Below are 15,709 nucleotides of genomic sequence, written 5' to 3'. Positions count from 1 at the left end.
GATTAGTGTGCAGTTAATTGTGAATTCCTTAATAATAGCCTCCTATACACCACAAACATTTCTGTTGTATGTAACCCCTGCTACTTATTATTATGTAGCTCAAGTGTGTTTATCTTGAAGAAACTATGAAACAATTCATTGACTAATGTGTGTGTAATATTGATGGCACTGTGAGATCTCCTACATTTGGTATACAATATTTTATACACTGTGTAAATGTTGATATATATAGATATAGATATATATTGTGAATCTACCTGGACATGGTCATCTTCAATAACTGGATCACTGGTGCTTGTAGATTTATCAGCCGTGCGTTTCCTCTTTACAGCTTTTCGGCTTTTTGGTGTGGATTCTTAAAACAAAATATTACATTAGAATGATGAAACTGACTACTTATGACAAGATGGAAACTGACAGAAACAGAAAATAAAATACAAATGGAACTCACCCCCATCAGAAATAAGAGACACCTGAGACAGCCTTGTTCTTGCTCTTGTGAGAGGCCTGTTTGGATTAGCACCCCCTTGCTGTACCCTGTTTACAGAAGATGCATTTGAATCCACCCCTATACCTGAATTAGTCCTGTTTGCTCCATTGCATGGAGTCCTGAGAGTGCATTCAGAGCCATCCCCTGGAGAGGAGTGACTGGTTGAAGGCTGTGGTAGGTCACAACTTCCGCTATTTCTCCTTTGTGAATTTTGTTCCTGCTTCACATTTTTGGAGCAATGAGGACATAATGTACCTGTCTCTTGTCCCTGAGCAGCATTGAGCTCCAAATCTTCTGATCTATTACAAGTACATAAATCTACTTCCACGGCAGAATCAGGGCTCTCATTCAAAGACTGATCTGTCTCCATATTTTGGTCATTTGCATCTATAATGTCACCTGCTGCATTCACTTCATTGGAACAATCTTTTCCTTTGCTTCTGTCAGAGGGGTCACTGGCTGCCTTCATATCCGCTTTTATCTGTTCACTTGTCACTTGGCACCCCTTTTCACAGCTACTTTCTTCACTTGGTGCAGTTTGCTGAGCTGGACTCTTCAAGGCAACATTGCACTTTTTCCTCAAAGGTGTTTTACCTTTACCACTTACAGCTAGAAGGAAGGTAAAAAAAAAAAAAAAAAAAGGGTAAAAATGGACAAATATGTGGTTTGTGATCACTGTTAACAGGGGAACTCAGGCTTTTTAAAGACTGCTCTCAGAACAGTACAGTAGACACTCGTGATCATACAGGAACTTATAATGCTAAGATCAGAATGCTGTTCTCTGGAGTCCTCACACAGGATGCTGCTCTGCACAAAACCACTCATTATATATTAGACATAGGGGAAAATGAAATATTAGCTTTTGCTTAACCCGTTCGCTTCCCGCGATGTACTTGTACGGCACTGAAACGATGGGCAAACATGGCCAGCGGGTCCCCGTTGTTTCAAAGAGCAGAGACACGCCGCTAATGACCGCGATCGGCAATAATGCCGATCGTGGTCATTAAAGCCTTTAGATGCCGTGATCAAGTGTGATAACGGCATCAAAAAGCACAAAAACCTTCTTACCGGCATCCTCTGCAGCCAATGAGGATGCCGGTAATTGAATTCAATACAGTTGGTCTCTCTGAAAAGACTCAGGGTATGGAAGCTGCAATTCTTATTTTGGCCAGTAGGTGGCAGGCGCCAACATAAGAAATTAGCAATTCTCCTCATTATGGATCTGTAAAAACCAAGATGGTTCATAATATATATATAAAAAAAATATATAATAATGCGTTTTGTAGACTCAAACATTAACATAACCCCTTAAGGACACAGGGCGTACCTGTAGGCCCTGTGTATTTCTGATCACCGCCCCCCCCCACCCCCCCTCCCCGGATGCCTGCTTCAGACCTATGATTTGCGGCTGCAATGCCATCGGGTTCCAATGCGGCTGTAGGGGGGACCCGATGGCATGGGAGGCCTTTGGTGACGAGCCTGTGAGATCCAGCCCCCTGGATATCACAGGCCGGAAGCTGTATGAGTAATACACACAGTACAATACAGAAGTATTGGAATGCATTGTAAAAACTTTTAGGGGTCTAATTCCTAAGTCAAAAAAATAAAGTTAAAAAAAGTTGAAAAATAAAGTTCCCCCCCCCCCCCCCAAAAAAAAATTAAAAGTTTCAGTAAAAAAAGAAACAAAAACTTCATTTTCCCCAAATAAAGTAAAAAAAATAATTGGTAGACATATTAGGTATCGCCACCACCGTATCGACCGGCTCTATAAACATATCACATGACCTAACCCCTCAGATGAGCACCGTAAAAAATAAAAACTGTGCTAAATAAACAATGTCATCTTACATTACAAAAGATGTAATAGCAAGCGATCAAAAAGTCATATGCACCCCAAAATAGTGCCAAACAGTCATCTCATCCCGCAAAAAAAAAAAAAACTAGATTTTTGTATAACTTACCAGTAAAATCTCTTTCTCGCTCTTCCTTGGGGGGACACAGGAAACCTTGGGTATAGCTCAACTCCCTTGGAGGCGTGATACTAAGTGAAAACTGTTAAGCCCCTCCTCCAGCAGCTATACCCTCAGCCTGGAGAGAGAGAGACTACCAGTTGCGTGTCCAAGTAGTGAAAAAAAGGCAATGACCAACCATGTGAAACCAAACAAGTCAACTACCCGACAGGGGCTACTAAACTGTAACGGTAAACCAGAGCAATGGGTGGGTGCTGTGTCCCCCAAGGAAGAGCGAGAAAGATATTTTAGTGGCAAGTTATACAAAAATCTAGTTTTTTCGCCCATTTTCTTTGGGAGATACAGGAAACCTTGGGACGTTCGAGAGCAGTCCAAGAGTGGAGGGACTACAGCCCAAGACGAAACCACCGGAGGTATCAAGAAACCGCCGCCTGCAAGACCAGGCGGCCCAAAGCAGCATCCGCCGATGCATAGGTGTTCACCCTGTAGAACTTGGTGAAGGTGTGCAAGGAAGACCAGGTAGCCGCCTTGCACAGTTGTTCAGCCGAAGCCCGATGCCTCTGATCCCAAGAGGCACCTACCGCTCTGGTAGAATGAACGGTAACATCAAAAGGCGTCTCCTTGCCCTTGGCGCGGTAAGCCTCGGCAATAGCAATCTTGATGAAGCGGGCAATAGACACCCTGGACGCCGCCAACCCTGGACCTTCCGGAACCACAAAAAGAGTCTGTTTGCCGAAAGGGTGCAGTGAACTCCAGGTAAATATTCAGACCCCTAACGACAACCAGGCAGTGAAGCTCCCGTTCTCGAGGGTGAGAAGGAGACGGACAAAAGGAAGGGAGGACGATGTCCTCATTGAGGTGAAAGGCGGAGACCACCTTCGGGAGGAAGGAAGGAATCAGAAGGAGGAGAACAGCCTTATCCTGGTGGAAGACCAAAAAGGGCTCAGTACAGGAAAGCGCCGCCAATTCAGACACCCGTCGTAGAGAGATGATTTCCACAAGGAACATGACCTTGCAGGACAAAAGGCGAAGAGAGATCCTCCTTAACAGCTCGAAGTGGGAGGACTGGAGCACCGAGAGCACAACATTAAGGTACCAGGGTGGAATGGGAGAGCGATACAGAGGAACAGAGTGAGCGACTCCTTGGATGAAGGTTTTGACAGGTCCGAGAGGGGCCAAAGGATGCTGGAAGAGGATGGAAAGCCCCGAGACCTGACCTTTTAACGAGCTGAGACCAAGACCCAGGTCCAGGCCAGACTGTAAATAAAAAGGACAGGATCGTGGGGACGGAAAAACAAAGAGGATGAACATCCCGATTTTCGCAAAAACCCAAGTAAGACCGCCTAGTCCGGTAATAAATCCTGGACGAGGCCAGCTTCTGTGCGCGGACCATGGTACGAACCACATCTGCCAAAAAACACAGTCGCGTTAAAACTTTGGTCTCAACAGCCATGCCTCTAAACGTAGCGACCCTAAATGCTGGTGGAAGATCGGCCCTTGAGAGAGAAGGTCTTCTCTTAGAGGCAGCGGCCAAGGCGAGTCTCCCAGGAGCAGCATCAGGTCGGCGTACCAAGGCCGGCGAGGCCAATCTGGGGCTAACAAGGTCGTAGGCATGCCCTCTGTTGCGATTTTCCGGAGAACCCGCAGCAGAAGGGGGAGGGGCGGAAACACGTACCGGAGGGAAAATTCCGTCCACGTAAGAACGAGAGCGTCGGCGCCGTACGCCCTTGGGTCCTTGGACCTGGACAGGAAGGTGGGGAGCTTGTGGTTGAAGCTGGAGGCCATGAGAACCACATCCGGGAAATGGACAGAGGGAAATGGACTCGAACACGTCAAGATGCAGAGACCACTTGCCCAGGTCGATCGTGGTCCGGCTGAGGAAGTCCGCCGCCCAGTTCTCCACCCCCGGAATGTAAATTGCCGACAGGGCCGGAACATGAGTTTCTGCCCAGCGGAGGATGTGAGACACTTCTCGCATAGCAGCTGCACTGCGAGCGAAGCCCTGTCCCCGCCGATGCTCCGTTCACGCGCGTGATTCAAATATAGAGAAGGGAAGAAGAAGAGGGGGGGGCGGTCTGTAAATGAGAGACCACGACTCCATATGGCCCGAGTTTCCCTCCATTAGTTACACGGTGCGCGGTAAGAGAGAGCCTGTCCACCCCCACAGATAAAGTGATCGCCGCGAGTCCTGTGTGCGGCAGTGAGAGTGTGCCGGCTGCTTGCTGAAGAAGAAACTTAGCCTGTAGTAGCAGGGGCTGCTCTTGCGGTGAATTGGAGCCCAAGTGACAGCCACTCTCACCATCCTAAAGTCTTCACCCTCTGTCCATTCCAGCAGGGTCGCCCCTTCAGCTGCTGGCACTTCAGTGGCAGGAAGCTGGAGAGGGGCTTGATGTGTGGGCGACCCTTACGCTGGAGGGATGCAGGGGAGCTGGGCTGCCCTGGTCCTCGTCTTCTTGTTGGGGAGCCAGCCATGCGGATGACCGGCACTGGCGCAGCTCGACCCCGGGAGAAACAAACAGAGAGGTCTAGGGCGTCTCTGTTGTCCTTGTGAAAAGTAAAATAATTTTTAAAAAATAAAATCTAAAATAAAAAATGAAGAATGAAAAACAGCCCTGCAAAGCAGGGAGTGTCTTGCCTCCTTGGACACTAAGCAAAAACTGGTAGTCTCTCCAGGTTGAGGGTATAGCTGCTGGAGGAGGGGCTTAACAGTTTTCACTTAGTGTCACGCCTCCTAGGGAGATGAGCTATACCCAAAGTTTCCCGTGTCCCCCAAGGAAATGGGCGAGAAATGAGACCCTACCCAAGATAATCACCCAAAAACTGAAAAAACTATGGCTCTCAGACTATGGAGAGTAAAATGAAATCATTGTGTAAAACTTACATAAATAAAAAAAATGTTTTACATATTAGGTATAGCCACGTCCGTGACAACCTGCTCTATAAAAATACCACATGATCTAACCTGTCAAATGAGTGTTGTAAATAAAAAAAATTCTAAAATAAATAAAAAAAACTGTGCCAAAACAGCTATTTCTTGTTACCTTGCCTCACAAAAAGTACAATATAGAGCAACCAAAAATCATATGTATCCTAAACTAGTACCAACAAAACTTCCACCCGATCCCGTAGTTTCTAAAATGGGGTCACTTTTTGGAGTTTCCACTCTAGGTGTGCATCAGGAGGGCTTCAAATGGGACATGGTGTAAAAAAAAAAAACAGTCCAGCAAAATCTGCCTTCCAAAAACCGTATGGCATTCCTTTTCCTTCTGCGCCCTGCCGTGTGCCTGTACAGCCGTTTACGACCACATATGGTGTGTTTCCGTAAACTACAGAATCAGGGCCATAAATATTGAGTTTTGTTTGGCTGTTGTTTTGTAACTGGAAAAAAAAATATTAAAATGAAAAATCTGCCAAAAAAGTGACATTTTTAAATTGTATCTCTATTTTCCATTCATTCTTGTGGAACACCTAAAGGGTTAACAACATTTGTGAAATCATTTTTGAATTCCTTGAGGGGTGTAGCTTCTAGAATGGGGTCATTTTTGGGTGGTTTCTATTATGTAAGCCTCACAAAGTGACTTCAGACCTGAACTGGTCCTTAAAAAGTTGGTTTTTTAAACTTTCTGAGAAATTTCAATATTTACTTCTAAACTTCTAAGCCTTGTAACATTCCCCAAAAATAAAATGTCATTCCCAAAATGATCCTAACATGAAGTAGACATATGGGGAATGTAAAGTAATAACTATTTTTGCAGGTATTACTATGTATTATAGAAGTAGAGAAATTGAAATTTGGAAATTAGCAAATTTTTTAAAATTTTGGGTAAATTTGGTATTTTTTTATAAATAAAGGAGAAATTATTTTTACTCCATTTTACCAGTGTCATGAAGTACAATATGTAACGAAAATCTCAGAATGGCCTGGATAAGTAAAAGCGTTTTAAAGTTATCAGCACCAAGTGACACTGGTCAGATTTGCAAAAAATTGCCTGGTCCTTAAAGGTGAAATATGTCTGTCTTTAAGGGGTTAAACATCATTGGCATTACCACATCCGAAAACGCTTGTACAATTAAAATATAAAAATATTTTTTCAATGTGGCGAATGGGGTAACGAAAAAAAATAATAATATTTATCGCTTCTCTTACCCAAAAATATGCTAAAAAAAAAGTCACACACACTCCAAAAATCAATAAAAACTACAGATCCTGCAGCAAAAATTGAGCCCCCACACAGCTCCGTTATGGGGGTCAGACTATGGCAATGTAAAAAAAAAAAAAAAAAAAAAAGTTTAAATTTTTACACTATTTAGACAAAAAAAACAACTATACATATGTGGTATCGTTGTAATTGTACTGACCCAGAGAATGGAGGGCACAGGTCAGTTTTACTGCAAAAGGAACGCTGCAGAAACAAAACCTGTAAAATAGTGAAGGAATAGAATTCCACCCCATTTGGAATTTTTTTTACAGCTTCCCACTACATTGTATGCCATAGTAAATGGTAGCATTAGAAAGTACAACTTGTCCCGAAAAAATAAGCCCTCATATGGATATGTGAACAGGAAAATAAAGTTATGCCTCAAGGAAGATGGGGAAGAAAAATGAAACCGCTAAAAAAGAAAAAAAACTCTGGCATCCTAAGGGTTAAAATTGTAGCCAGTCAAGGGAAAACATGATCTTCACATGCAATTCTGCAGGTATAAGGACATATAAAGACTTTCCTACCTTATGACTCCACTGAAAAGCACTGCAATCTAAGCTTTATGGACTATATTAGATATGGAGTTTCTAGGAATGTTTTTAGGTCATAAACAGAATAAAATACATTAGTATTAATATTATTATTATTAACTGCATGTTGTAGGAGCTGCCTGTTGAGACACAACTACTGGCCGAACAAGGCCGGATTCAGAAACAGTTGACTGCACTAGAACACAATATACTCACCACAATCATTCGTGGTGTCCTGAGGTCCAGACAACTGAAAACCTTTATCTTCCTCTTGAGGATAGTTGTTGACAGATGCGTTACCAGCATTGGAGCCACTTCCAAGGTCATCTTCATCCTCGCTGTCAGAATCATGGACAGTGATTGGTGCAGTTTTTACAGCAGGCTGCAAACCACTGGGACCTGCAGTACATGTACAGATGTGTCAGGACAGCCATTCATTTTAATACCTCAACCCTTTTGCTACCAGCTCCGTATATGAACGGCGCTGGAGCGATGTGCAATCATGGCGGCCGCTCGCACGTGCAGCGTGCGCCACGGCTGGCGGGTCTCTGCTGTTTCATACAGCAGAGACCTGCGGCTAATTACCGTGACTAGCAATAATGCTGATTGCGGTAATTAAAGGCTGGCGCTTCCGGGCTTCTTACTGATGCCCCCTGCGGCCAATGCCCAAAGCCCAAAGCCCAAAAGTCTCGCTGATGAGGCTTATAGTGTTCATGCTGCAATTCTTATTTTGGCCACCAGATGACAGGCCAGAATAAGAAATGAACAATCTGCAGTCCAAAACTCATTTTAAAAATCACTGATAGCACAAAATGAAAAAATTAAAGACCCGAATTTATAGGCTCATATATGAGCTTCAAAATCACCACAAAAAATTTAATAAATAAACATAAAAGTTAAAATCACCCCCCTTTCCGTATAAAAAGAAATACCCAATTAAAAACAAATATAAACATCATGGGTATCACTGCGACCAAAAACGCCCGTACTATTAAAGCATAAAAAGACATTCCAATACTGCAAATAGCATAACGGAAAAAATGGTCAAAATGGCCGATTTGCTATTTTTTTATTGCTTATATAGCTCAGTAGACCTAAGTATAAAAAGTTATTGGGGTCAGAATACAGTGATGCAAAATAAAAAAAATTATCAAAGTTTACATTTATTTTTACACTATTTAGACATAAAAAAACTACACATATGGGGTATCGTTGAAATCGTACTGGGTGTACTGGCATGGGTCAGTTTTGCCGCAAACAAAGCACCTTGGGAACAAAACCCGTAAAACAAGGAATTGCGCTTTTTTTTCTCCAATTCCACCCCATTTGGAATTATTTTACCGCTTCCCACTACATTTTATGCCATAATTAATGGTGGCATTAGAAAGTACAACTTGCCCCACAAAAAATATGCCCTCATACAGCTATGTGAATGGAAATATAAAAAAGTTATGGCTCAAGGAAGATAGGGAAGAAAAATAATAATGAAAAATATAAAAAATTTCGGTAGCGAAAGGGTTAATATTAGTAAAGTGGAACTCAACCATTGGAAAATATAAATTCATTATCATTATTTAAATGTGATTAAATTAAAACTAAAGCAGTCAAATACACATGCAGGGCTGTAGGCAATTCCAAATTCTTCTCTAAGATAGATATAGATAGATATATATATATATATATATATATATATATAAAATATGGAAATATGTGGCAGCACCAATTCACAATGAAAAATAGCGGGTGCTATGTCCAGGGTTGTCACTGCTTACCCATAATGTAGATGAAAACGGACAGCACATCCAGTAGAAAATGTATTCAACCACAGTGGCACAGTGAAGCCGAAACGTCGCCTCACTGTGCCGCTGTGGTTGAATAAATTTTCTACTGAATGTGCGGTCCGTTTTCATCTCTCTCTCTCTCTCTCTATATATATAAAACTTATTTTTTTATAAAAAGAGAGCTTACACTCAGAGCCTCCAGTAATCACTCTGCAAGTAGACTTACAGTACTACGAAGAGCACTCCTGCCCTCTAGAGGACACTGTTCATCCATGCATTTATTTCGGACCACATTTCCGGTAGTAACATTTTATTGCCGTTGCTATTTAAAAGGATAAAGCTTGTTTGGTTAACATCTGCCACACCCAACTAAAATTCTGCCCTATGCTACATACCAAAAGACTGCAACTGTACTAGTTACCAGTAAGGCTAGGGCTACACGGCGACACATGTGCAGGGTTCCCATAGAAATGAATGGGATCGCCTTGGCAGTTGCAAGAAATACAGCCTTGTTGGATTTTGTGCAACTGTCACGGCGATCCCATGCATTTGTATGGCGTCACTGCTACCCAGCGATCCTGGTCGCGATTGGGGTCGCCGTAGCCTAAATGCTTAAAGTGGTAATCTGTTGGCAAGAAGCATCGGAAGGGGAGGGGGGGGGGGGGAGATTTATCAAAACTGGTGTAAAGGAAAACTGGCAGCCCATAGCAACCAAACAGATTCCACCTTTTACTTTTCAGAGATCTTTTGGAAAATGAAGCCAGCTTTCCTTTACACCAGTTTTGATAAATCTCCCCCAATGTGTTAGAAAAAGATTTTTACTTTAAATTTACAATTCTCTAATATAAGATGCAAAGGGAGTCTGTTTTTGCTGCACTAACTAAGGGCAGACTACTGACAGATCCAGTTAGCAAAACACTGTGTCACTTTTTACTAAACTCTTGTATACTGAACAGATCCAGCGTACAGCATGAGACTATGAGTCCTGTTAATTTATGAGGACCTTTCCACTTTCCAACCCCTAGTCACTGATTTACATTTTTTTTTCTTTAGGGTTCAGTGGCGGGAGAGCTGGGTCCTTTTAAATATCAGGACTCATCGGCTCATACTGTGTATTGTACAGCTCCAGCGCTGGACCTGTTCAATATAGGATTTTAGCAAAACAGCTCTAGCAGTTAAAAGAAGGCATCACAGGGTTTTACAAAGGGGATCTGTCACTAGTTTATGCTTCAGTTGTATTCTGTCACCAGCTTTTTGCTGTCGTACCTAGATTATGAGGCACATATATGGACTTTGCATACTCACTACCCACACGTGCAAACCCCTGCTCCAATACTTAGATACGTTTTGATGAAACCACTTCATTTGTATGTAACATAAAATGTATGTAGACAGTAGGTAAATGCAGCTCCAAATGGAAAATACATGAAACTTTATAAGCCCAACCTGCTCGTTCTTCATCCACATCCATTGGTATAATGGCCAAATTCGGAACTCCAGCTTCATTGTCTTGCGCAGCTGGTCTAACATCCTCTTGTGGAACGTCTTCCATGTCATTTAGAGCTGCCCATTTGAAGCAAGCACAAAGTGAATAGATGGGGACAATCACTGCTACATATAAATGAAAATATTTTATGTATTGCAGGATAAAGCAAGCTTGTTGTTCATATATCATATCTAACCCAAGACTAAAATTGTAGGGCTCAAGCCATCTTTCCACCGTATGAGGTAGAGGGATAACATCTGCAAGCTAAGTGAGGCATTCCATCTTTAAAGGGATCCTGTCACCAGTTTTATGGTGTCCTAACTAAGGCCTCATGCACACGACCGTTTTTTTTTAAGGTCCGCAAAAACGGCGTCCGTAGGTCCGTGATCCGTGACCGTTTTTTCGTCCGTGGGTCTTCCTTGTTTTTTGGAGGATCCACGGACATGAAAAATGAAAAAAAAATCTAAGTCAAGTTTGCCATTGAAATGATAGGAAAAAACGGACACGGATCACGGACACGGATGACAATCGTGTGTGCATCCGTGATTTTTCACGGACCCATTGACTTGAATGGGTCCGTGAACCGTTGGCCGTGAAAAAAATAGGACAGGTCATATTTTTTTCACAGCCAGGAAACACGGATCACGGATGCGGCTGCCAAACGGTGCATTTTCCGATTTTTCCACGGACCCATTGAAAGTCAATGGGTCCGTGAAAAAAAACGGAAAACGGCACAACGGCCACGGATGCACACAACGGTCGTGTGCATGAGGCCTAAGGGTAACATAAATGACTGACTCTCTTAGCAAAATGCTGGGTCACTTTCTTTAATTGACCCAGTCAATCTGCCAACATCTTGTATTGAAAAGCTCTAGCTCATAATGATGAATCCTGAATATTCATGAGCTCCTGACTCTTCCCACCTACCTGCTGCTGATTGACAGTTATTTTCCATATGAATCAGCAGCAGGTGGGCAGGGGAGTGGCCATAGCTCTGAATAAATAAAAAAAACTGGACTAAATGACATCACGCTGGACTCAAATCAGCTCATTAGCATGCGGCATCTTTGTGTGTATATTATGAGGTAACCATCTGTCACACCAGTAAGTGAATACATCTAAGGCACTTTTTAGTAGTTAATGATTGTATATAATTAGTTAGATTAGAATATCCACATGACAGGTTCCCTTTAAACTCTTCTGCAGAATTCCAATTCTACTAAAGGGGTTTTACGAGATTTTAATACTGATGACCTATCCTTAGGATAAGTCATCTGTATCTGATTGGTAGGGGTCCAACAACTGGGACCCCCGCCAATGAGCTGTTTGAGACGGCAGCGGTACTTGCAGTAGCACATCGGCCTTCTTCAGCTTTTCCTAGGCCAGTGACAACACATTCATCGGTCACATGGTCTAGGCCAGGGGTGCACAACCTGTGGCCCAGGGACCACATGCGGCCCTTGATACCATTCTGTGCGGCCCCCAACCATCTGGTAACAGACATGTATGCCTATGTCTTGTGGCTGCTCACATGTATTTTTTATGTATTTCTCCCATTAGATGGGAGTCCTGGAAGTGTAACTAGACATTAATGGTATATAATGTGTGTTCAAAATGCCATAAGTACAATATTTCAGTTGTTAATACACCTTTAAATTTTAATTTCGGCCCTCGTCATTGGTTCAGTCTGGCATCGTGGCCCCCAACCAGGAAATGTTGTGCACCCCAGGTCTAGGCCCAGCCCCTTTGAAGTGAATAGGGCTGATCCTGATACCAAGCACAGCCACTATATAATGTACGGCACTATGGTAAGCACGGAGAAGTCTGCAGCACTCACAGGAGCACAAGTGTCTTCTCAAACAGTTGATTGGCAGGAATCCCAGGTGTCAGACCCCCACAATCAGATACTGATGAACTATCCAGAGGATAGGTCATCAGTATTAATGTCTTGGAAAACCCTTTTAAGTCAATCATTGATAAATTGTTGTGTATTTTAGCACAAAGTGTTGCACCTTCAGCGGCTATATGTGGTTCCTCTACATGGTTCTCCGCTCTGACTTCAGGATCCTCATTTCCCTCCTCATGTTGAGGTGGAGGGATATTTTGTGGCTGTTGATTATTGTTATTGTGTTGCAGGTTGTTGTTGTTCTGGTGATTGTTGTTGTTTTCATTCTCATTGTTAGAGTTCTGATTGCTCACAAGGGCGGAGGACACTCCAATACCTGTTCCTGCGCTAAGGCCTACACGAGCACAACCCTGGAAGGGGACAGAAAAAGACCTCAGGATATGTATTTTTTAATAACAGCACAAAAGATCTTAAATTTAGAAATGGGAAATGAATCAAACCAGCAAAAAAGCAATATGGACAATCCCTATACATTAGTAAGTGACTTGTATTCATTTTTTCTACATGGTAAGTGCAATTTGCTGATTTGTGTACCTAACTTTCAAGAGATAGGGGAGATTTATCAAAACTGGCTTAGTTGTTCATCGCAAACAATCAGTTTTCACCTTTCATTTTCCAAAGGTGAAATCTGATTGGCTGTCTTAGGCAACTAAACCAGTTTTGATAGATATCCCCCATTGTGTATTTCTAATAGTTTAAAAACTAATAAGTTTTGCAAGATAAGCTACTTACTGATTTTATTGTTTCAAAGGCAAAGGTGGCCCCCAAAGTTGGGGCCTTCCTGCAGCACATACAGATCTGATGTACAAGATCTGATTTCTACAGTATGCTCTACAGCGAGTAGTACTGTGCTGGTTGGAGCTCACATTTCTGCTCAAGCCTATGCCCTCCGATGAAGGTTCAGTCACAGAACATGTGTGCAGGATACCATGCACTGATCTGCTGTGCTAGGCTTTAGAGTAGCCAAGCAGGGAATTCTAAGCCCCCCATGTAATCTGATCCTTTAGTGAGTTGACAGTCCATCTCTCCATCTCACAAAAACGAGATTTTTGTATAACTTACCAGTAAAATCTCTTTCTCGCTCTTTCCTTGGGGGACACAGAAGACCTTGGGTATAGCTCATCTCCCTAGGAGGCGTGACACTAAGTGAAAACTGTTAAGCCCCTCCTCCACAGCTATACCCTCAGCCTGGAGAGAGAGGCTGCCAGTTGCGTGTCCAAGTAGTGAAAAAAAGGCAAAGTCCAAAAGTGGAACCAACAAGCCAACTACCCAACGGGTAAAACAACTCGGAAACCGTGTAGAGAAAAAACAAAGAATGGGTGGGAGCTGTGTCCCCCAAGGAAAGAGCGAGAAAGAGATTTTACTGGTAAGTTATACAAAAATCTCGTTTTCTCGCCCAGTTTCCTTGGGGGACACAGAAGACCTTGGGACGTTCAAAAGCAGTCCAAAAGGGGGAGGGACCACAGCACCAAGGCGAATCACCCGAAGGCATCAAGAAACCGCCGCCCGCAGACCAGGCGGCCCAAGGCAGCATCTGCCGAAGCCAGAGTATGCACCCTGTAGAACGCTGTAAGGCAGACCAGTGACCGCCGCGCACAGACGCATGGCCGAAACCAAATGCCACCGGCCCAGAAGGCACCGACCGCTCCGGTGAAACGAACGGTGACACCAAAAGCAGAACCCTGCCCCTGGCGCGGTAACCACAGCAACAACCACTGTGAGAAAGCGGAGGAAAGCCACCCCGGAGGCCACCAACCCGTTGCGCGGACCTCCTGGAAAACCAAGAGACCGAACGTCAACAAGAGTCGGAGATCTCCAAGTAAAAACCGCAAGGCCCAAACAACTCCCAAATCGGTGAAGTGTCCGTTCCCGGGGGTGGGAAGGGGAGGACGAAAGCCCCGTTAAAATGAAAGACAAACACCACCTTCAGAAGGAAGGAAGAGACGGGATGGAGAACAGCCCCGTCCCGAGGAAAGAGAAGGCTCGGAACAAGAAGGGCCGCCACCCAGGCACCCGCCAGAGACACGACGGCTACGGAAACATAACCGTACAGGACAGAAGTAGTAGAGAGAACTCCTGTAACGGCTCCAAGGGAACGATTGGAGCGCCAAGAGCCCAGTATGCAATGCCCAGGGCGGTACCCAGGGGCAGTACGAGGGAACCCCAAAGCCGCTCCACGGAAAAGGGTCCTGACAGGCCCAGAGGGCCGGGGAACGCCGAAAGGCAGAGTGGGGGAACGCCCAGCTTCCCACAGAACCCCCGGTAAAACCCCTAAGTCCTACAACAGATCCTGGACAAAACACGGCCAGGAGCGAACACTAGCGAGCCCGCTAGAGTCGCCTGGGCAAGCGGGTGAAACCCAATGCGAACAGGCGCAGACCAGTAACACGGGCAGAACGGTCGGCAAAACTGGTCCCGTCGGCCCCCGAGCAACGTAGTCCTGTAACCACCCGGAGTGGGGGAGCAGAAGGACAGACGGAAAGGAACCGAAGGGTCCGCCCAGCAACCGCCAGGACAAGACAGGCTAAAATCCATGCCGATGTAGCCACCACAGGAAGACGTCCTACAGTCCCGGTGTGGGAGATCTAATGACAATCTCGACCGAATGGGGGTCCTCCCAAGTTACAGCCAGAGTGACCAAGGGAGACAGTACGAGGCCAAGAGGAACATCAGAACCATCCACATGAACAACCAAGCTCTCCCCAGAGGGAAGGGCAGCGAAGGAACAGCCACTGAAGCGCGGCCGGGGCAAAAGCCACATCGGAGGGAGCCGAGCCAAACCGAGTGGGAGCCAAGCAGAGCCGGCGAAAAAAGGCAGTCGAGACAGAGGCCGGCATAACACCCTACAACTGAAAGGAGGAGTGGGCAACAGGGAAGCCATAGGACAGCTCAAAGGCAGAACCCCGCTCACCGAGACGCCCGGTTCACTGCCACGCAGAAGGCGAGTACCCTGAAGAACCCAAGGTGGAGGTCCTACGGACCTGGGTAAGTGAGCACCCAAGAGCAGCTGGGTGACCATCCCGAGAAAAGCGGCCCGAACCCGGTAGCGGACCAGCCTAAAGCGCAGAGGGGGCGCCAAAAGAAAAAACTCATACTGCACGACACCCGAAGAGGAGGAAAACAGTAGCAGGCGAGGGAACAGCAGTCCCGCCAGAGCTAACGCAGAAATCGAGTGGCACTGCAAACGGCACTCTCGACCCAGTGACCACTTGCGCCGGAAAGCGAGTGCACGGGAGAACGAAAGGGTACGTATCAAAGAACCACGAACACTCCCCAAGTGGAAAGGCCAACGGACATGGTGGATGCCGAAACAACGGGACCACAATATACAGGCCAAACCAGAA

The 15,709-nt window shown here is 44.8% G+C and overlaps 1 protein-coding gene across 1 annotated transcript in view; it reads right to left on the bottom strand.

Annotated features, from left to right (window-relative positions):
• FBXO38 (F-box protein 38) overlaps nucleotides 1–15,709 on the bottom strand; it is a 96,293-nt gene that overhangs the window by 54,666 nt on the left and 25,918 nt on the right. The window contains exons 12-16 of the mRNA XM_044280703.1: nucleotides 12,472–12,715; nucleotides 10,420–10,536; nucleotides 7,409–7,591; nucleotides 452–1,099; nucleotides 258–355 (exon numbers count right to left, since the gene is read on the bottom strand). Of these exons, the coding sequence (XP_044136638.1) occupies nucleotides 258–355; nucleotides 452–1,099; nucleotides 7,409–7,591; nucleotides 10,420–10,536; nucleotides 12,472–12,715 (1,290 nt within the window). The remainder of the gene's footprint in view (nucleotides 1–257; nucleotides 356–451; nucleotides 1,100–7,408; nucleotides 7,592–10,419; nucleotides 10,537–12,471; nucleotides 12,716–15,709) is intronic.

The sequence above is a fragment of the Bufo gargarizans genome, chromosome 2 (assembly GCF_014858855.1).
Source record: "Bufo gargarizans isolate SCDJY-AF-19 chromosome 2, ASM1485885v1, whole genome shotgun sequence".
Taxonomy (NCBI): domain Eukaryota; kingdom Metazoa; phylum Chordata; class Amphibia; order Anura; family Bufonidae; genus Bufo; species Bufo gargarizans.
This window is presented reverse-complemented; position numbering and strand designations above follow the sequence as displayed.